Below are 24291 nucleotides of genomic sequence, written 5' to 3' on the forward strand. Positions count from 1 at the left end.
CTTACATGTTTTCCAAGTTGCTTAAACTTATCAGATAATAGATATTTGTAATAAAATACAAACTTCTAATTGTTTAAGCGTGAGAAAAATATGTGCTTTACACTTTAACTTAATTTATAAATTATGTGCAGTAATATGCTACAGAGCTGTATATCTTACAAGAACAAGCAGGAAAAAATAGCATCTTTGTCACATTATTCAGGTTTTTCTTTCCAAATAGTGCATTCTTTTTCTCTGACTCATAATGCACCAGCGTTCAAAGAGTTACTGAAAACCAAAAGAATAATTCTGAAATCCCCCCTGAAAATGTGTGATTTTAAAGAATTATAATATATGCAGGAAATCATTGGGAAAGGGAGAAGTTTGGAGAATGTCCATCCTTTATTAGTGTCCATTAGTGTCTCATTAGTCATATCCCTTTGTTTGTTAAGCTGTGAAACAAAATGAAGGCACTTCAAAACCTTCAAAGGGATGCCTGTAAGAGAATATCAGACAGCTGCAACACTGATGAATAGAGGGAAAATCATGTTACTTAATATTTTCTATTCCCCCTTTGAGATACTGCTATGAGGTAGGGCGCCTCCCCCAAGAAAGACAAACAGAAAGACAGGCAAAAAGACAGAAAGAAAGAAGAAGGGAAAAGGTTCCTCTACCATTCTTCTCTCATTGCCCTCTCAATGCCACCACAAACTGGGCACACAGAGAAATATAACTGCAATTGCCTCTTTTCCTCATGCTAAATAAACAGAGGAAAAGCAGAAGATGGTTACATAACAAATGAGCTGGGGCATAATTTCCTATTAAGAATGAATGGCAGTGATACTCAGAAAGACCTGGCAATAATCAATTCATGACAGGATCATCTCTATTAAAATTAAGGAACATCCAGTAAAATTATACGCATGTATGCACGTAATATAAACATGAAGGAGAAAGACATTAAAAACTGGCTGATTGCAAGGGTAATGCTAGATGCAATATCAAAAAAAGGATATAGCACTACAGACGCAGGGGTATTGAGGGGGTTCAACAGTGTCAAAATGGTGAGTATGACCATGGAAATTGAAGCCCCACTCTTTTTATCTATGCATCCAATGCATGTGACACACATTAAAAAGGGGCAGGGTTTTGACCACCCAGTTGCAACTCCATTCTGATACTGCTGACATCACCATACCATCCCCACCCACCCCCACAGATACCTCTGTGATGAGTGGTTGGAATGCAAAAGTTGGAGCAATGGAAGAACCTAGAATCACAGAAACATTTGGGTTTGGTAAACACAATGATGCTGGAGGTAGAGTACAGGTAAACCTCATATGACAATCTCCAGTAACCATTCAAAGTAAAGATGGTGCTGAATTAGACTTAAGACCGGTCCTTGTAGTTGCAGCTATCTCGGTGATCGTAATTTGGATACTTGGTGACTGGCTCTCAATTACGACAGTTGCAGCATCCTGCGGTCATGTGATTGCCATTTGCAACCTTCCCTGCCAGCTTCCGACAAGCAAAGTCAACAGGGAAGCCGGCAGGAGGTTGGAAATGGCGATCATGTGATGTTGCACCTAACAACTGTGTGGGATTCCCTTAACAATGGCAGCCAGAACTGCAAAAACTGTTGTCGTAAGTTGGCACAATCACAGGATGTCGCGCTTTATGACCACATTGCTTAGCAATGAAGTTGCCGGTCCCAATTACTGTCATTAAGTGAGGACTGCTTGTAATATAATTTTTCATTGCCAGCACCTGTTTCAAGCTGTATATGGACATTACCAGATGGGCAACATTAAAATCACATAGATTTTACAATAGGAAATGGAGCTAGGATACTTCCAGGTGCAGACAGTACAACAAATCATGAATTACTGGTATCAAATATACAAGTTGACCTAAAAAGTGAAAGAACGTAATCCTCATTTAACAAAGAAAGTAGGTCTGGTAGCAAGATATGATCTCAAGAACATAAACTCAAAATATAAAATCAATGTAGGGAATACCTTCATTATGCTTAACTTACTCAGCAATGAACCTGAAGGTCTATGGGAAGAAATAAGAGACATTGTGAACACATTTCAAAACAGAAAAGATCCATTTAGCTTTTAGAACAAGCCAGCATGCTAGCCATGGAAAAAAGGAAGATGAAAACCTTTGGCAATACTGCAATGACTGAACACAGACTTACAATTTCAAGCAAGGACAAGGAAAGAGATCTCAATAACAAGAATAAGAATATAATAATAAAACAAGAAAAAGATATATTTTTAAGACCAGAAAAATCACAGACAAATTTGCAGCTCATGTAGGAGTACTCAAGGATTAACATGGAACAGGATAAATGAAGTTAAAAGGAGATAATTATAAGTTGTTATAGAGTTGGACAGCTTTATAAATTTAATAAAATAAAATATAAAATGGAAACACTATGCTGAAACCAGCCACAAACAGGATTATTCAATAATTGAAATCTTTGTAGACAGAACATAAATTCAAGAACCAACTGCACTAAAAAGTATGGTACCAAAGGCAATAGACCAGCTATTAAATAAGAAATTTATTAAATACCACCAAACTCTTTAACCAATCCTTCTTCAGCAACTTTAAAGTGCTAACATGTCTGAAGCAACAAATATGGAACAAAGAGATTGAAAAAGGTCAATTATATACCTACAGTAAAGAAACGAGATGCAAGAGAATGGACAAATTGAACTACTGAACTTATTCTTTATGCAAGCAAAGTTTTCCTAAGATCTTTCAAAGACAAACAGAGTCCAAGAAGGAAATGCTGAATGAACAGGCAGGTTTTAGAAAAGACAGCGAGACATGAAATCAGATAATTAATATAAGACAGATAATGAACAGAGCAACAGAACATAAAAAGGAAATATACTGTAAATGTCCCACTAACTACTGCAAGGTCTTTGTGTGTGGGTGGGTGGTTGTGCCTACAAGTTAGTGTTGACTCCTGGCAACTGCCTGGACAAGTCCCTGCAGTTTTCTTGGCAAGATTTCTGTGTAGATCATGCCATATTAATAATAATAATAATTTATCAAATTTATATGCCTCCCAACTCCCAGCGACTCATATTGCCGTTCATAGGTATTTCAAACATAGCAATGGTGGTAGTAATAATAAACACCTTTGCAGAGAAGAAAAGGCTACTTCAAGAACTGAATTTAGAGAAATGGAATGGTTTAGAGTAAAGAAGATATCTGTTTAACTTATCCAGCAAATATAAGAATGACAGTACTGGAACATTAACAATTTGAGATATGCAGATATGCAGGTATCACCACTTTTTAATTCAAAAATAAAGCAGATGTAGAAAAACTAATTCTGAAAGTAAAACTGGAAAATAAAAAATCTGGCTTAATGTTAAATATTAAGAAGATAATGTTACTTTAATTGCATGCTTAGCAAGTCTACAGCTGAAGCTGAAGAAGTAAACCACTTTCCTTCCTTGGATTCAAGAGCAGATAATTATGGACACTATGTTGAAGAAGTAAAGAGATTAATCTTAAGGAGGAGTAATGAATTTAGCCCAGATCATGAAAGAGACAGATATATCTATTACAGCAAAGATAAAAATAGTTAAAGCAACAATTCCTCCAGTAGCAATGTCCAAGCTAGACATTGAGAAAGAGCAAGGAAAAGTAGATGCCTTCAGCTGATCTCAGGACAGTTACTAAGAGTAACAAAGATGCAAGAAGACCTAGCCAAACAGTCCTGGACCAAATAAAGACCTACTGTTGCCTTGAGGTAATCACCAGCAAGCAGAAACTCACATTCTTTGGACAGGAGCAGGTGACTAATGATTATGTTTGGCAAGACAAAAGAAAAAGATGACAACAGCCAACGATGGATGAGGTCAAAGAGATTACTGGAATGTCCTTGGAAGAACTACGAATTGTTGCTGAGGACAGATCAGGATGGCAAGCCTTTGTCTGTGAAGTCACCAAGAGTCATGCCTGACACCTAAACCAAATTAAGAGAAATACGCTGTAGTTTGTTTATTTTTTATTTATTTAGATGCTCTTTATCTCTCCAGCTACACTGAAAATCAAAGCAATACTGTAGGCTGGTTGCATACAGCAGCTTTGAAAGTGCCACAAAGATGACTGTACCACAATATGTGCAACATAACAGTAATGAAAAATTATATTAAGAGGCATAATGCATGGAACAGAAGATAGGAGAAAAGAGGTCAGAGTAAGCAGATATGCTGTATGTTTGTATTTAAGTATGCACAAACTAAATATACACAGTGTATTCTTTAAAAAAAAATTTAAGATGCTTTTTTTAACTGATTTTATTTAATACTCAACAAAAGAAAACAAAACGTAGAAAAATACCAATGTACAGAATTATGAAAAAATCCACGTAAAGCTAGAACAAAAGCCCCTAACCAAAGTTAAAACATAATAAAAAATATAGCAAACAGCTGTGTGTAATTAAGAAACATTACAGCTCAATTTTTAGACAACTAGTTAAATCTTGACCACAAAGAATCATATTGTCCAGTCTTTACATTGCTCCAATAAAGAGTCTATTCAAAGCTTGAGAATGCCAATGCTTCTTAAAACCAATCTTCAAAATTTTCTTTCAAAAAACACACTACAATCATTTTCTCAGTAATACAGGCAAACAGAGCCAAAGTTCTTCAAAAACAGATAAATTCCAAATTTTAGGAATATACTTCAACCACTCATTAAAATCTTTCAATCTTAACTCCCTTGCTAAATCTTTACAAACAATATTAAAAGTATTCAACAAATATGGAACAACCAGAGGGACCATCCAAATCATGTATTAACACGTTTTCAAATGTATTGGAACTCCAACATGGAAAGCTAGATAGCCAGCTCTTTTTAGTATCCATTGAGGTATGCACTAGACCCCCCAAAATAATTTTTGATGAATCAGTCTAATCTTAAGTTCATAAGTTACATACTGAACATTGAGTCCACTGACTTGTTAAAATTGAATACTCCAGTTCTTCAATCCATATTTCTTGTATATGGTCATAGTAAGATTCTTCCATTGTTGATATAACTGAATTATCGGATCAATCTCTGAAAAACTTTCTCTAATATATATAAAATATGGGGGGGGGGGTAATTTAGTTGTTTTAGGCAGTTTATATTGTTTTCTAGCCTTAAATATATAATTTACAATAAGCTGTTCCAATCAGTCCATTTTATTAAGAAAATACCCCTTTTACCTGACATTTTAAAGTAGGAATTATTCTAGAAAGTCAATTTTGCACTAGACCAAGGATCAGCCTTAAATCACCTTCCCACTAACTTCCAAATATGTCTTTTTGCCTTTTAATGCTGGGGATACAACTAAATTCCAAATAAAATTAGAATCAAATACCTTCCCAAACTTCAAAGAAGCTTCAGTTCACACATAGTGGTTCACATTCAATTTACATTCCAAAGAAAAAAAAATCCAGAAGTTAATATATACAGTATGCCCAATGGTACAACTGAAAATCTTGGGAGGAAGGGGCCAGGCGGCCATTTTAATGTAGGAGTTGCAATTTAGAAAGAGAGAATCTTTAGGTCTGATTATCCCATAAAAAGTTGGTCAGTAGCTTATAGATTTGCCTTAAATATATCTAAGTGAAATTAACCTTGGCATCCCTCTTAAAATACATGCCAGCCTTGAAGTTAGATTCATTTTCACCACATTTATTCTTCCCAATGTGATTTATTCTTCACTTTGAGTAAGGTGCCTTACTGAAATTATGCTACCTAGATCCCTGTGGATGCACAAATTTGACTTAAATAAGGCAACTGAAATCTGGCTTTTTTGGTTGAAACAAATCAGAGTAAAATAATACACCTTCAAGGTTTATCCTTTTTAATCTAAGTACCAGAATACATTATGCTTAATCTATCATAAATATAGCACTATAGAAAATGACAGGCATGTACATTTGCATTGATCTATTGAAAATTCACATGGTTTCCATTGAAGGATAAAATCATAATTTTGCAGCCTTTCTAATCAGGAGCAGCAATTCTACAGCTGTATAGAAGGTCATAGCTATGGCATTATCACCAAGGGCATCTTGAGAACATTCAACTGCATGCCAATCTAATTGCTAGTGATAGCAGAGGCAGTGGATTTCAACCTGCAACCCAGGAGGATCACTGAGAGAAATGCACTTTTCTACAGTTATTGGTTGCTTTAGAACAAAACAATAACATTTACTTCATGTCTGATACCATGCTACTGCCAGCTGTTTGGAGGCAGGAGGCTGTGCAATTTAAACACATTTTAATATACATGAATATGCATGTGTTAGCATATGGATATAAAAAACCCCAGAGCCTTATGGTATCTCATAGACTAACCAATTTATTATAGCATATGGTTTCATAGACTGGAGTATCATTATGAACTAGACTCTCCACCACATGGAAAAATACAGGAAAATAGATTTATTACTATCTAAATCCCAAGTTCTGGTCTTTCACTTCTGTTTTGGTGCAAGACTCAAATACTGTATGGATATAAAGTAGTCATTTTTTTCAGTCCTGCAGCAACACAAGTGTAGCGTTAGCAATTACTGTGTCTTAAAGATGGTTTTTAAAATCCAAAAACACTACCTTTGATTTAAAAATAAATCAAGTTTAAACTATAACCAATATGATGCTCAGGACACACAGCTACCGCCCTATAACCAGAGGTCATAGAATCATAGAATCTATGAGTTGAAAGGGCGTTGAGGGTACTGTAATCCAATCCCTGCCCATGGCAGGAATTTTGATATCATCCCAGAAAAATAATTGCCCGTGTTGAAAATCTCCAGTGATGAAGCACCCACGCATCCAAGAGGCAGGCTGTTCCATTTTTTCACCACTGAACTGCATACTTTTGTATGGGGCCAATGTTCAAGTCTATCAAAAACCTTTGGAACCTTGACTGGAATAAGGCTCTTTATTAATTAAGTAGCCTTGAAGCAGATGCAGAGCTCTTCCATATTACAATATGTCAAGCAAGGCAGAAAAGAGTTTTCCTTTTCCTGCTACATCAGAAGATAGTACTGATGGAAGCAAAGTGCCTCTTTGATGCATTTCCCCATTATTATTTGCCTTCTGATAGGGCAAGGGGTTCCAAAATGCAGTGCAAAATACTCTCTCCTCCCTATTAGATCCACAACGTCAATATGAAGATTCAATCTACAACTTTGCACCCTTTGCACAAGTTTAACAGCAAGAAAGGATAGAAAAATGCAGGTATGCACAAGCTGGCACAAAAGGGCAATGAATAGAGATGTAAAATTTCCAACAATGTTGAAGTCATATCGGGGAGGGGAAGGAAGTGAAAACTTTGAGAAGAATTGAAACATACGCATTTTTATACCATGCTTTACTCAGATAAATTCACTTTGCAGTTTTAAGAACATATACAGGTAGTCTCCAGATTAAGAACGACTGGTTTATGGACGACGCATAAGAACGGAGCCTATTGTAGGAAAATTTGAGTTAAATGCACAATAATCCCCTTTAATTATGGAACAGCTTCCCTTCAGAACTAGATTATGTCATTATTTGTTAGATTAGACCCAATGGTACAGTCCTTCTGGAAGAAGTTAAACTGGAGGTCTTCCAAGGGTATTTTAAATTTTAATTTATTGAGGGAATGGCATACAGACTTTTGTAATTTTATTTTTTTTAAAATAAATATTTATATATAAGCCTGGCCCAGATCCCATACGGATTTTCCCCAATGATCTTGTGGGCAATTCAGTTGATGGCCTTGTCCACCACTGGCATGAAGTGGTATCTTGGGCCGGGCCCTTGACAAAATTGCTCCTGAGTGGCTTCTCTCTGCCAAACCATCCTAGGTGGCTTGTTGGGTTTCTGAGGACTTCCATGGGATGTAGTGGCAGAAGCGATGCTTCAAGTGCAGCTGGAGAAAAACTAAGACTGAATTTGACCGAACATGGATGTGTGCCCAAATTCAGACCTACTCCATGCCAATAAGGTAGGCAAAGCATTCCTAACAGGTGGTTTTCCAGTGCCTCTTTTTCTGGTAGCCATCTCACTTTTCTGTAGGAGATACCCCATGATCACTTTGCTTGACATTTTGCTGATAAAGCCACTCAAATTTGCTTTGATCCGGACTCCACTTGGGCAGGCCTTTATGTAGTGACTGGGGTACCATCTTACCAGGTCATCTGGGTTTCCTTTTGGTCTGTTACCTCTGAGGAAGTAGATAGGGTGCTGTCTAGGATGTTCTTTTCTACTTGTGGCCTGGGTCCTCGCCCCTCCTGGCTTCTTTGGATAATTGGGGGAGGGGATGGTAGTCCCCTGGATCCAGGAGGTTGCTAATGCCTCAATGTGGGAGGGGTAAATACCAGCAGCATTTAAAGAGGTGTTGGTCATCCCCTTCCTGAAGAGGCCTTCCCTGAATCCAGAGGTGTTAGATAACTACTGCCCAGTCTCCAATCTTCTCTTTTTGGTGAATGTTGTTGAGACAGAAAAATAATCGAGAAAAATCAGATTATCTGGACTCAGAACTCGGTATGTGATGCAGACAGCATTGGTTGTTGTTGTTGATGACTTTTGCCAGGACATGGACAGAGGTAGTGTGCCTGTCCTGATCCTATTGGACCTCTCAGTGGCCTTTAATACCATCAACCATGGTATCTTTTTGGACCAGCTGCAGGAACTGGGGATTGGAGGCATTGGTTTTACAGTGGTTCTACTCCTTCCTCAGTGTTACAAATGGTGGTGACTGGGAAGGAAAGATTGGCCCAGTTGTTGGTTCCCTATCAGGTGTCACAAGGATTGATGCTCTCCCCTATTATTTAGTATCTACCTGAAGCCATTGGGGGAGATTATCCAATGGTTTGGGGTACTGTATTATCAGTACAGTATGTTTATGATGCCCAATTGTACATCATGACTTTGGCTGCACTGGAGACACTGTCAAAGTCTTGTCCTGATGTCTGGAAGCTGTGAAGGTCTGGGTGGGAGACAACAGACTTAAACTGAACCTTAGCAAAATGGAGCTACTATTTGTACATCAGAGTTCCTCTATGCCTCTTTTCTCTGTACGGGGTTCCACTAAAGGAGTAAGTCTATGACTTGGTGTCCTCCTGGAGTCATGGCTCCTGCTGGATGAGCAGGTGGAGAGTTCCTTTGCTCAGCTTTGGTTAGTATGCCAGTTGCAACTTAGGATGGGAGGCCCTTATCACCATCTGATTAGATTACTGGAACATGCTCCACTTGGAATTGCTTTTAAAGACCATCCAGAAGCTTTAGTTGGTGCAGAATGCAGTGGCCCAGGTGCTCACAGGTTGGCACATATTACACCTGTTTTGCAGGCCCTGCACTGGCTTCTTTTTGGATGCAATTTAAAATGCAGATTTTAACCTATAAAGCCTGTTATGGCTTGGCTCCAGGATACCTTTTAGAGTCAGTCTGACAACTTCAATTGTGCTGGGAGAAGCAGCAGATTGTCTTTCATTTGGAGGGTGAGGGGCAAAGCCTGGAAGTAATGTTTTTCCATGATGGGTCCAGCCCGCTGGAATGGTCTCCCATTGGAAGCCTGCCTGTCTCCATCATTATTGATCTTCTGTAAGAAGTTGAAAACAGCTTTTCCAGAGGACTTTTGGGGTCTGAGGCCATGTATTTTTTGGGGATGTTTTAATTTTTTTATAACGTTTTTGTTTCGGGAAAGTATTCTATGATTGCAGTGGGATATACAGTGGGGCAAAAAAGTATTTGGTCAGCCACCAATTGTGCAAGTTCTCCCACTTAAAAAGATGAGAGAGGCCTGTAATTTTCATCATAGGTATACCTCAACTAGGAGAGACAAAATGGGGGGAAAATCCAGAAAATCACATTGTCTGATTTTTAAAGAATTTATTTGCAAATCATGGTGGAAAATAAGTATTTGGTCAATATCAAAAGTTCATCTCAATACTTTGTTATATATCCTTTGTTGGCAATGACAGAGGTCAAACGTTTTCTGTAAGTCTTCACAAGGTTTTCACACACTGTTGCTGGTATTTTGGCCCATTCCTCCATGCAGATCTCCTCTAGAGCAGTGATGTTTTGGGGCTGTCGCTGGGCAACACGGACTTTCAACTCCCTCCAAAGGTTTTCCATGGGGTTGAGATCTGGAGACTGGCTAGGCCACTCCAGGACCTTGAAATGCTTCTTACAAAGCCACTCCTTCGTTGCCCAGGTGGTGTGTTTGGGATCATTGTCATGCTGAAAGACCCAGCCACATTTCATCTTCAGTGCCCTTGCTGATGGAAGGAGGTGTTCACTCAAAATCTCACCATACATGGCCCCATTCATTCTTTCCTTTACACGGATCAGTCGTCCTGGTCCCTTTGCAGAAAAACAGCCCCAAAGCATGATGTTTCCACCCCCATGCTTCACAGTAGGTATGGTGTTCTTTGGATGCAACTCAGCATTCTCTCTCCTCCAAACACGAGGAGTTGAGTTTAGACCAAAACGTTCTACTTTGGTTTCATCTGACCATATGACATTCTCCCAATCCTCTTCTGGATCATCCAAATGCTCTCTAGCAAACTTCAGACGGGCTCGGACATGTACTGGCTTAAGCAGGGGGACACGTCTGGCACTGCAGGATTTGAGTCCCTGGCGGCGTAGTGTGTTACTGATGGTAGCCTTTGTTACTTTGGTCCCAGCTCTCTGCAGGTCATTCACTAGGTCCCCCCGTGTGGTTCTGGGATTTTTGCTCACCGTTCTTGTGATCATTTTGACCCCACGGGGTGAGATCTTGCGTGGAGCCCCAGATTGAGGGAGATTATCAGTGGTCCTGTATGTCTTCCATTTTCTAATTATTGCTCCCACAGTTGATTTCTTCACACCAAGCTGCTTGCCTATTGCAGATTCAGTCTTCCCAGCCTGGTGCAGGTCTACAATTTTGTTTCTGGTGTCCTTTGACAGCTCTTTGGTCTTGGCCATAGTGGAGTTTGGAGTGTAACTGGTTGAGGTTGTGGACAGGTGTCTTTTATACTGATAACAAGGTCAAACAGGTGCCATTACTACATGTAACGAGTGGAGGACAGAGGAGCCTCTTAGAGAAGTAGTTACAGGTCTGTGAGAGCCAGACATCTTGCTTGTTTGTAGGTGACCAAATACTTATTTTCCACCATGATTTGCAAATAAATTCTTTAAAAATCAGACAATGTGATTTTCTGGATTTTTTTTCTCATTTTGTCTCTCCTAGTTGAGGTATACCTATGATGAAAATTACAGGCCTCTCTCATCTTTTTAAGTGGGAGAACTTGCACAATTGGTGGCTGACTAAATACTTTTTTGCCCCACTGTAAATTTAGTGAATAAATACATTATTGCTCTATGTTACTGTTTATAACTTAATTGCCTTGTATTGTATGTTTATAAGTGTAATTGCCTTATTATTGTATTCTGGATATTTTAGGCTTATACAATTTGTAATTATCTTTGTACACCACCAAGAGTCTGTAGATTGCAGTACTTTAAAAAGTTATTTTAAGTTAATAGAAATTAGGGCTATGCAGCACTTCAGACCGGAAGACAAAAAAGTTCTTCAGAGCACATGGGAGTACTCATGAGGTAACTGTCTGCAAGTCCTTAAAGCAGCTGTGCATTTTACCAGAATTGCATACCTGCCCTTCACAGCTGCAGGATGATCCTGATAAAAGATGTGTTTGCTTTAAGCAGCTGCAGACAAGCTCTAGAAGCACACTCCTGCACATTTTGCCTTCAAATCTAAATTGTTGCACTTGTTGTTGTTCAGTCGTTAACTCATGTCCGACTCTTCGTGACCCCATGAACCATATTGCCCCAGGCCTTCCTGTCCTTCACTGCCTCCCTGAGTGTGCTCAGTTTCATGCTCATTGCTTCAGTGATGCTATCTAACCATCTCATCCTCTGCCGTCCTCTTCTCCTTTTGCCTTCAATCTTTCCCAGCATCAGGGTCTTTTCCAAAGAGTCCTCTCTTCACATTAGGTGACCAAAGTATCTGAGCTTGAGCTTCATTATCAATCCTTCCAATGAGCAGTCAGGGTTGATTTCCTTTAAGATTGACTGGTTTGACCTCCTAGCAGTCCAGGGGACTCTCAAGAGTCTTCTCCAGCACCACAGTTCAAAGGCATCAATTCTTCGGCGCTCAGTCTTCTTTATGGTCCAGCTCTCACAGCCATACATTACTACTGGAAAAACCATAGCTGTGACTATGCGGAACTTTATTGGCAAGGTGACGTCCCTGCTTTTTAATATGCTATCTAGGCTTGCCATAGCTTTCCTCCCAAGGAGCAAGCGTCTTTTAATTTCATGGCTGCAGTCTCCGTCTGCGGTGATCTTGGAGCCCAAATAAATGAAGTCTGTTACTGCTTCCATTTCTACCCCTTCTATTTGCCAGGAATTGATGGGTCCAGATGCCATGATCTTAGTTTTTTTAACGTTGAGTTTCAAGCCAGCTTTCGCACTCTCCTCTCTCACCCTCATCAAGAGGCTCTTTAGTTCTTCTTCACTTTCTGCCATTAGGGTGGTATCATCTGCATATCTGAGGTTATTGATGTTTCTCCCTGCAATCTTAATTCCGGCTTGTGATTCTTCCAGCCTGGCATTTCTCATGATGTACTCTGCATATAGGTTAAATAAGCAGGGTGACAGTATGCAGCCTTGTCGTACTCCTTTCCCTATTTTGAACCAATCAGTTGTTCCGTGACCGGTTCTAACTGTTGCTTCTTGGCCCGCATATAGATTTCTCTGGAGACAGGTAAGATGGTACCCCCATCTCTTTAAGAATTTGCCACAGTTTGTTGTGATCCACACAATCAAAGGCTTTTGCATAGTCAATGAAGCAGAAGTAGATGTTTTTCTGGAACTCTCGTGCTTTCTCCATGATCCAGTGAATGTTGGCAATTTGATCTCTAGTTCCTCTCCCTCTTCGAAACCCAGCTTATACATCCGGTAGTTCTCAGTTCACGTACTGCTGAAGCCTAGCTTGTAGGATTTTGCTAGCATGTGAAATGAGTGCAATTGTGTGATAGTTTGAGCATTCTTTGGCATTGCCCTTCTTTGGAATTGGAACGTAAACTGACCTTTTCCAATCCCGTGGCCACTGTTGCGTTTTCAAAACTTGCTGGCATATTGAGTGCAGCACTTTAACAGCATCATCTTTTAGTATTTTAAATAACTCAGCTGGAATACTGTCATCTCCACTAGCTTTGTTGTTAGTAATGCTTCCTAAGGGCCACTTGACTTCACTTCTAGGATGTCTGGCTCAAGGTCAGTGACCACACCAGTATGGACATCAGGGACATTAAGATCTTTCTTGTATACTTCTGTTTATTCTTGCCACCTCTTCTTAATCTCTTCTGCTTCTGTTAGGTCCCTGCCTTTTTTGTCCTTTATCATGCCCATCTTTGCACTAAACGTTCCTTTCATATCTCCAATTTTCTTGAAGAGATCTCTAGTCTTCCCCATTCTATTGTTTTCCTCAATTTCTTTGCATTGTTCATTTAAGAAGGCCTTCTTATTCTCCTTGCTATTCTCTGGAAATCTGCATTCAGTTGCCTATATCTTTCCCTTTCACCCTTGCTTTTCGCATTCCTTCTTTCCACAGCTATTTGTAAAGTCTCATCAGACAGCCATTTTGCTTTCTTGCATTTCTTTTTCTTTGGGATGGTTTTAGTTGCTGCCTCCTGTACAATGTTACGGACCTCCGTCCATAGTTCTTCAGGCACTCTGTCTACCAAATCTAATCCTCTAAATCTATTCATCACCTTCACTGTGTACTCACAAGGAATATGATCTAAGTCATACCTGAGTGGTCTAGTGGTTTTCCCTACATTCTTCAATTTAAGCCTAAATTTTGCAGTAAGAAGCTCATGATCTGAGCCACAGTCAGCTCCTGGTCTTGTTTTTGCTGTCTGTATAGAGCTTCTCCATCTTTGGCTACAAAGTATATAATCAATCTGGTTTCGGTATTGACCATCTGGTGATGTCCATGTATAGAGTCGTCTCTTGTGTTGTTGGAAAAGAGTGTTTGCTATGACTAGCTTGTTCTCTTGACAGAACTCTATTAGCCTTTGCCCTGCTTCATTTTTAACTCCAAGGCCAAACTTGCCTGTTATTCCGATTACTCCTTGACTTCCTACTTTAACATTCCAATCCCCTATGATGAAAAGGACATCTTTTTTTGGTGCTAGCTCTAGAAGGTGTTGTAGGTCTTCATAGAAGCGGTCAACTTCAGCTTCAGCGCATAGACTTGGATTACTGTGATGCTGAATGGTTTGCCTTGGATTCGCACTGAGATCATTCTGTCGTTTTTGAAGTTGTACCCCGTTACTGCCTTTCCCATTCTCTTATTGACTATGAGTGAAACTCCATTTCTTCTAAGGGTTTCTTGCCCACAGTAGTAGATATAATGGTCACCCGAATTAAATTCACCCATTCCCATCCATTTCAATTCGCTGATTCCCAAGATGTTGATGTTCAATCTTGTCATCTCATGTTTGACCACATCCAGCTTGCCTTAGTTCATAGATCTTACATTCCAGGTACCTATACAATATTGTTCTTTACAGCATCGGACCTTCTTTTTGCTTCCAGATACATCCACAGCTGAACGTCCTTTCGGCTTTGGCCCAGCCGCTTCACTCTTTCTGGAGCTACTCAGAATTGCCCTCCACTCTTCCCCAGTAGCATATTGGACACCTTCCGACCTGAGGGGCGCATCTTCTGGCATCATATCTTTTAGCCTTTTGACATTGTCCACAGGGTTTCCTTGGCAAGGATACTGGAGTGGGTTGCCATTTCCTTCTCCAGTGGACCACATTTTGTCAGAACTCTCTGTCGTGACCTGTCCGTCTTGGGTGGCCCTGCACGGTATAGCTCATGGCTTCACTGAGTTACGCAAGCCCCTTTGCCACGACAAGGCAGTGATCCATGAAGGGGAAATTGCTGCACAGCCCTGATCAAAAGCACTTGGGGAAAATATATACCAGTACCTTGTCTTATTACATTCATTATTCTAAAACAAAATATTTTGTTGGAGCTTTTTTTTACTCTTTCCAAAATCTTTCCAAATTTTATAAGTTTCCAATTTTTTCAATATTTTGGCATTTCTAATTTGTTGGAAACAAGTGAACAAAAATATGGGGGGAGGGAGGGTGTCTGGCTTTTTTCCTTCACTTCTCTGCAAGTGAGTAGAATGGTATATCATTTGTTGATAAGAGATTTGATCCCCAAGTCATGCCATTTGAAATTTTGCATCTCGAAGAGATTATGTGACTAGTATGTCATCCCAAACACTATCACAGTAGTCAAAGGTTGGGATGCCTCCCTATCTCAGCTGTTCATTATTACTGGAAAGCTAATTAGCAGGACAGAAATCTCATTCAGCATCTTTAATACATGCTTGTTCGAAGGGGCAAGCTGGTTAATATTTTCTACCATCGCGAAAGAAGAAAAAGAAAGGCTTTTAACTTCAAGACCTCTCACTATATTTTCTTGGGATTTTCCAGCAGTTCAGAAAGATAACTTTACAGAAATAAAAGATAGTATCAATTTTTAACCCATTGACAAAAAGCTATCTCAGACAGGGAATGCATCCTATCCCACTATTACCTTCACTACTTTTCTGTAGCTCTAAACCTGCAGTAAATATTTTAAGACTGTTTTAACTCAGACGTTCAAGATATCAAACACAAATACTTACTAGAGCAGGGCAGTGACCTGGATTAAAAGGGGAAAAGGGGAACATGTATAAGCACACACATCTCATGTTGGCACCTCTTTAAATAAAATGTGTTTTTCTCTGAGATCACACATCAGCCAAGAATCAGCCACATCACCCTCTGATAAGTGTGATGTGTACATCTATGCTGGCTCCAAATCACCTATTCCTTTTCGAATCCAGATCATTGCCCAGTCCTAATGATTACCCTCTCACCATCACTCTAGCCCAACAAATTACTTGTGAGACTTGAAGATATTTTAGCTAACCACTGGGGTATGAATGGCTTTTCCTGTAATCCATCTCTCTGGAATATTTCCCTAGACAGAATTTACTCATCCAGTAAATGCCCCTATTTTGTCAATGATGTAAAAATACTTGCTGGCATTTCCTCAGCAACTGAAGTGGGATGGGGGGAAAAAAACACTTAATGAAAATGGCTCACTAATTGTTTGTTTTCCCTGTGGGTGGGTAATAGGCATCTCATTAAGAGTTGTGTCTGCAATAGGTACTCCTGCATTAAAGTCAGAAAAACAGGCAGATATCCCTTTTAACGCTCTTTTCTTCATAAAGCCACAAGAAATCTAAGCAAGAAAGCTTAGAAAATGGGGGGGGGGGGTGTGGAGGGGGGTGGAGGCCAACTTTGAGGAAAATGCTACAGAGAATTCTTTACCCTGTGAAGTAGTATTATTTTCCCTTTGCTCTTACCTTGCATCTCTGTTGCTTGGTAAGTGAGCAAAATGACAAAACAAACAAATAATATGAAAGATTTCTGGATTTGGACATAAAACATCATAGTCAAATAAAGGCAGGGATTTTCAAGCAGCACCAAATATAGTTGCACACTTGGCTTTGTTGCCAGAAATAAGCAATAGTTGCTGAAACAAATTATCATTACCCCCCCCCGCCCTGATGATAGATGCTCAAATTACCATTACTCTAAATAAATATGAGGGAACATAATATAACTGTCTTTCTACTCTAACAATAATCAAGGCAGCTAACAAAATTAAAAACAACCCCCCCAAAAAAGTTAAAAATATAAATTAACATTAATACTGAAAGAGGTAGAAAAATAGTTTAACAATTAAAACCTGGCAAAAAAGATGCATCTTGACAGGTTTTTTAAATCCGTGGATAAAGGGAGCCAAACACAACTCCCCGGTGAATGTGTTCTACCACCCTGCAGCCTACATATCAGAAAGCCAGGCCTCAAGAAAATGGGGGCTTCTTCCAAAGGAATTCTTTTCTAGATCTTAACAGCCAGACAGTGGTAGTTCCTTAGGGAGACATGCCTTAAGCTATTTAGAACTTTAGATGTTTAACGCCAACACTTTAAAGTGGGCTCACTTTAAAGCAGACAGCAGATAGTGAAGTTTTTTCAGTATAGGCACCATATACTCCATCTTGCATGGGTCAGCCAGCCACTGCATTTTGCATCAACTTTTTAGACAGGTATTTGTTGCAAAGTCTCACCAGCAGAGGTAGGGATGCTGCAGGCTTATGCGTGTTCCTTATGGTCAAAATACTCTTAGGACTGGGACGGAAACCTTTTCTACCTTGGGTATTTTGCCATCTTTATCAGGAAGAAAGCATACAGAGAAGCAAAGATATTGCAAAACAGCTATCCATCATAACCTGGACTTGAAATCTTTAAAAGAATCCTAATAATAGCCAAAGCAACCTTTATTAGAGCTGAGCAATACTGGCAAGCTAATTAACAAATGGGCAATAAAGACATTTTTTATAATGCAGTTGCTACAAAGTCCAATTTAAAATATATTCCATTTGCTTTTGCAGCATAATCAGAATAGCATTACTATTCTCCCTTATTATCCACATGCCACTAAGACCATTTCTGAATGTTTTTAAGCAGCTGATTGAATCTAATTCTTTGTTACGTTAAAGTAATTAGCTAAATGCTAAAATAGTCCTGAACTATAGTGATGAAATTCTATTTCTAAATCACATTTCACTGGAGACCCACATTTCTTATTCACTTCTGGCCCTGGGAGACAATGCTCATTGTGGGTAGAAAGAAAAGGGTTGCCTTGCTCACAAAAGTTTCCCTCTGATTATCCCTTTATTCTTGCAGCATTGCTTTATCATTTATTACTTACTGGAAGTTTGGAAGATCAGCGTGTGAATCTGTAAGCATATCTACGGAGACAACCTCAGAACCATGTACATCTATTCTGCTGTATCTCAGTCAAATCTTTACCTTCTTTATAAGTTCTCCCTGTATACCCGCTTACCCAGAGCCAGAACTTTTCCAAGGTGTGTATGCGTGTGTGTGTCTGTGTGTCTCACAAACACATAAAGACACATAAGAAGTTCATAACTTTACCTCAAGGTGCACAAAAGAATGAACAAACAGCAGCTACATAATCAAACATTAACACTTTGCTTTTTATTGCTTTTTACTTTATTGGATTCCCAAGAAATATAAATATACAAGAGAGACTGTGATTTAGCTCAATTTGCAATTCATGTACCTTGTTAAAGACCCAAATTTCTCCATTCACTGTTGGCCTGGGGACACCATGTCCATTGTAGTGGAAAAGGACTCTCTCTTCTTTGGCATTTCGACGCAATGAAGTACACAGTTTCTTAACTTCATCTACTGTAGGATCCAGGCTCTGTTTGTACCGGGCCTAGTTGCAAAAAACAAAACAAAGGAAAGAATTAATTTGACTTTTGCAAATGCACGATCATTGAAAATTATCTGAAATACTTTGGGATGTACTGGAAGGAACCATGCATTTATTTATCTAAAATATACATATGTACATACCAACCATGCTATTCTCTTTCAAGATTAGCAATGTTAGATCAGGTGCAGAAAAAGAGTAAGAAGCACTAAGTAGAAAAAATTAAAGGCAGGAAGTCAGAGAAAAAGAAATAAGAATCTAACTAAATCTACATCTACACCATTCACTCTTCCTACATATATTTGTTCTGCAATTTAATTCTCATTCATTCTCCCCATATACCCAAGCCACCAGAATGGCCAGTCGCTTTTGTAGTCTATGAACATTCCTTAAGCCACCACTCATTCTTGATCCCATTCCCCTTGTTTTACTACACACATTTCTTAAGTACTCCATTCCCATTCCATTCAATTTACTTTTATGTTTCTCCTAACATACCCAGCTTTCACTTCCATATAACAAAATTCACAGCCATTTTTGCTTCTATCAACAAACAGTCCCCTCACAACACACTACATGCTACCTACTACATTTCTACCAACATTTGGATGTCTTAAAATTTCTCCATTCATGTTTTCACGTTTAAGAAACATTCTACCACTAAAATGACTTTAAAATATCCACCATTGTACAAGCATCTCTCTTCAAAATGCTTAAAGCATTTACAGTGCCAAAAGAATTATCAGCAGTCCTAAAACAATTACAAGGTAAAGCTAGAGATATAAACTATTATGGCAAGATACATATATTGCAAATAAATAAATTCTGCCACAGTTTGCATCTATTCTACACAATAACTTTAAAGGAAAAAGATACTGCATTTTAAGAGCTTGTTCATATGAAAGTTCATTACAAACAAAATTTAAAAACTTTCCAACAAAGGCCTGCATGTAGATAGATAGATAGATAGATAGATAGATAGATAGATAGATAGATAGATAGATAGACAGACAGACAGACAGACAGACAGACAGACAGACATGAATTTGACACTTTCTTAAATTGTGCTCTGCTTGAAAACAGGGTAATGTTATAATACTTTTTCTTATTTAGGTCTATATGTTAGGGGGCGGGGGGGAAGCAAGATTTTAACTGAATAATCTGGAAACATTTAAAAGTCCGGTATACCCACTGTATTAACTATACAGTAATTTTATTTTTCTGTAAGGCACAACTGAAACTGCTATGGACCAGACCAATTCCAGCATGATTTTTTCCTAAACTGGAGGAATAACATGAGAAGATAAGAAACTTCTTGGCTGCCTGAATTCAAATGTTTTTTTGCTGCAAAATTACTATCAATTGAAGACTGTAATATAATTAGTCTTCATACTGTATTTAAGTCCCCTGGAATTTCTTCCAAGGAAGAAAAGTAATTTATCTACTCTGGATCATGCTTGGTTTGTATCAGTCCCAACAGTTTTAGTAAAATTTGAATCAAGGCTGAAAACCAATTCCTATTAATACCTGCATTGGAGAAAAGGAGCAGGAAACAGACCACCACAAGCAATACTAATGCAAAGCATGGGCTGCATTTAAATGAAGACATACAACCCAATTATCTCAAGTCACACAATGTCCCTTCACAATATTATCTTATAGACTACCAAAATGAAATAAAACATTCTGTTATATCAGAAATGGCTAATCTTTCGCTACCCATTTTACTTTTCAGGTTCTGCATTTTTAAAGGCATAAACAGTAACTGAACACAGTGATGATCCTTAGTATTACAGGCTATTCAGTAAAAGCTGTACCATGCAGCACAGTATTTCACCTCTCTCATCTGTGTTCATGAACAAAAGACAAGCAGCTGCAAGAAAGACACTACAGTTTGTCACTCAGTGACGCCGCTCATACGGGACTGCATTAATGCAAGCGTCACCTTGAATCTTACAATTTCATTATGAAGGTGTCAATTTCCAAAATTTATGTCCTAAATCACATTCTCCCTTTTGGCATCTTTCCAAGACATGATAACAAAACCCTTGAGTGGCAGGCAGTTTTTCAATCTCCACATCTTGGGAGAAGGATATTTATGGGCAATTTCCTCACTTGAATTTCTATCGTATCCCTAGCGTAAACTTCAAAGTGAGCTCACAATTAATAAAAGTGAATGGATATCTTAAAAAGAAAAAGAATCCCCAGCTGCCAGAGCTCCACAGAGAAAACCTAACACTTTCATAGAAGCCTAAACAAACAGTTGCAAGAACAAAAAATGGGAGAAAAATACAGAGCCTCTAAATAATTGGAAAAATACCTATCTGACAATCACCATTTTCCCTTCATTCTAATAAACAACATTCTGATGCACAAACCAAACCCATATTTATTTTGCCCATGAGAGGCATAGCCAGCAATTTGGTTTTTGACTGTACTATGATACTCTCCTTTTACTGGAAAAACAGGAGAAGCAGGACAATGATTAGGAGGAACTTTAGGAAACACTTGCCAAAATATGCAATACTTCATAATCTCGTTGCGTGCGTACATGCATGTACGTGGAATGAGACATAACTACTGGGACAAGAAAAAGGGAGCATTACCTCTACCCTGGAAAAGATAATTCTCCCACATCAGAATTCTGAGTCTGCACTTCACCTAAAGTTTCTCTTTTTAAGCCACAAACTACTCGCCTCTTGCCACCATCTACAGAATTTTGTAGAGTGTCTCAATTCTATTGAGGGTCCATTACACTGAAGATTTAAGTTAATACACATAACAAAAGCTGTTACTTTTTCTCCCCATGTTCCAGTTTCCTAACAAGTCACTGATATGTCACAGAATACAGAGTATCTTGATGACAAAGATGCTTATGGAACTATTCTGACAGCATAAGGCATTACAAAAGAGCTATTCACTATTGGTGTAGTGAACAAATTATGATACAGAAATATCTTGAGCTGGTAACACAGCAACTGTGGGTATCACTGAACCTCTGAAATTTTCTTTTATCATTGAACAAGAGTATTCCATCTTGCAGTCACTCCAGTTTCTATTTTTTCTCCCTTGTCTAGAATATCACATGCCCACATGGCACAGAGAAACCTTCAGAAATGAAGTGGGCAAGGTGGCTGCAGTCTGGAGCTCTGCTACTTGCCAGCCAACTGATAATGAAAGGAAAAAGGAAAAGGAGAAAGGGTGCAGGAATGGGGAAGCCAATAATGTGGGCGGCAATATGGAGGAAAAATAGACAGGATGAGACAGGGTGGGAGGACAGGGAGAAAGAAGGGAAAGCAGCCCGGCATACACCTAAACACAAAGAAAAAGAGAGGCATTACCAACATCTTGTGATTAGCCACATTTCCTACCATAGTTTATTTCTGATGGACACTTTTTTCAAAATTCCTGATCTTGTAGTGCATTTTCATTATAAATTAATTCAGACATTGTCATATTTCTAGAATTGTGTGTAGTTCCTCTCTGAATGAATTTCCACTTATGGCCATCACTCTTTTTTTGTGTATGCAGCAAACTTCACTACAGAGAAGAATCCATTAAAATCTGTTTTGTACCAAAACACAATGAGACCCATACCTAACAATTTTTATGTGGTATATGCTTTGTGAACTACATTTTTTTTTAGCTGCATGAACTTCCTTTAAGCACTACTGTTTTCAAACATGCTAAATATTCCACTGATTGATTTTCCTTAGTTTTAGCTTCATGTTAAAGGAGAAATAAAACTCATAATTACTTTAAAAAGATTTCATAAAATGTATTTGGTTCATTAATTTCATCAGCTAGCATTTATCTGAAATACATTACCTGAAGCTTCTATTGATGGTGATGTATACCTCCTCTACAGAACAGGGAGAAAGTGTGTTTTTAACCATTCAGATTTTTCCCCCCATGGGGGAAAAAACAATATGAAGAAGTCAGTTTGGTTCTTATAATTCATGTTATTTGCCCCAGATGTTATCCTATCAAAACAATTTCTCCAAACTAATGTCCACAGCTGTTGTGCCATTTTAATGACAGTACAAATATTGCTCTGTCAATAAATTAGGATGTAACATGTCACATAAGCAAATAAAACTCATTTTCATGGCTTGAAGTTTCACTTCCTTTCAAATGAATGTTCTCTTCTGCCATAAGGCACTTTGATTCTTTTGTGTGTAAACCACAACCAACGAGACCTATTTCCTCCATTCTTATTCCTCTCCCATTAAAATCAGTTAAAGGATACATGAGCACTAAAGAAATGGAAGAAAGGATTCAATTTTTCTCTGGGCATAAAGGAAAAACTAAGCGGCTAAAAAATGCTCATATAATTTGTATCCAGTTAGAACCTTCCATTAGATTATTCTTATCCCATCCCTCCTTAAAGTGACTTCAGGGGAACATCAACAAGACTTAATAAATTCTTACAACATACTAATTGATTCAAACTGCAGAGCTCAATAAGAATTGGTAAGCAGGTTTCTCAACCACAGAGAACCACAAGTTCAACCACAAAGCCAGCCACCATAAGACAAGTGTTACAGAACAGCTCAAATATTTTTACTACCTAACTTCTCCATGCATCTCACTTGTCCATGCTAAATTAACAATATGGTAGAATCCAGATTTGAAAATAGCAAGACAGAACATAGAGTGTCTAGTTCATGCAGGTTAATAGGACCAGATGACAAGCTTTTGCCATTTGAACACCATCACATTAATATCATTTGCCAGAAAGTGCTGAGTAGTAATACTTTCCATTAAAACTCATTCCATCATTTAGATGGCCCCACAACCCTAAATGCTTCTGAACTTCTTTTACTTATATTAACAGACACTACAAAATACTACACCTACAACTATTGTTTATAAGTCATTAAATTACTGTTAAATTATCCATGTGGCTGAATTATACATGGTTAAATAACTGTTAAAGTATTATAGGTTTTATGCTAGACATACGAGAACATAGGGAACTGACTTGTGAAAAGCAACTTAGATTTGCTTCAGAGATGTGATTCACACCATGGAGGCCACATGATTCAACCTGCTGAAGTGAAAAGGCCACCCAATTTCCCTTGGCAAAGCAAATAATGTGGCCTCAAATTGCCTTAGGTCACTGCTGCAGGAAAAGGGTCTATTCAGACAAGTTCCCTCCCCTGGTATTGGCAAAAATACTACAAAATAGGGTCATGCCTTTCCGGTCAGATTCTACAGTCATGTGCCAACTGAGGACATCAAACTTCAAGTTTTGAAAAATATCAAATTAACATTTTTTTTGGCTTTTAAATGTAATCAATTGACCAATAAATGAAAATTAGTTATCTGTAAATATATATGCAACTAAATAGAACATGGAAGAAGAAATGCTTTTTTCTCAAGCCTTGAAGTCCACCATTAAAATTGATGGTATCTCTGAAAATGTCTTGTAATTCTTTGAAATAAATAAGAATTCAAATGAATTGGCTGGAATTTATACTGATGATCTTCCAACAATGCTAGCTAGATTTTGGGCAGGAGGAGGGATTTCAATTAAAAATTTCTAATTTCTAATCATACAATCAGCTTTTAACAGGATTATAACTACAAAAAATGAAATATTTATTTTGGCAGCATCTCCAGGTCTCCTATAATTTATTTGACAATTACAGGATATAGATAAAGCTTTTGTCCAACAATGTGAGGGAGGAATGGTAGACAACCTCTCAGCAGGATTTAAGAAATAAATAGCCAAATCACAGAATATAAAATTGTACATGTGACTTCTTTCTCTTTTTCTCTTAGTATTCAGACTCCAATGTTCCTTCTTCTTTTTCATGCTGCCTAATATTGTGACTTACCACTTGCTATCATGCCATTCAGTTTCCCATCTTCAACTGGAAAGGAACTAATACATTTGTACTGTTTATCAGC

The 24291-nt window shown here is 38.4% G+C and overlaps 1 protein-coding gene across 2 annotated transcripts in view; it reads right to left on the reverse strand.

Moving 5' to 3' along the window:
* Window positions 1-24291, reverse strand: part of RPTOR (regulatory associated protein of MTOR complex 1) — a 402885-nt gene that overhangs the window by 241044 nt on the left and 137550 nt on the right. For both annotated transcript variants that reach the window (XM_088138378.1, XM_088138377.1), the window contains exon 4: window positions 18220-18378. In XM_088138378.1, coding sequence (XP_087994504.1) covers window positions 18220-18378 — 159 coding nt within the window. The remainder of the gene's footprint in view (window positions 1-18219; window positions 18379-24291) is intronic.

This window comes from Python bivittatus, unplaced genomic scaffold (assembly GCF_059951505.1).
Source record: "Python bivittatus isolate LINGU-HERP-01145 unplaced genomic scaffold, Pbiv_v1 ctg000220_np1212, whole genome shotgun sequence".
NCBI lineage: Eukaryota > Metazoa > Chordata > Lepidosauria > Squamata > Pythonidae > Python > Python bivittatus.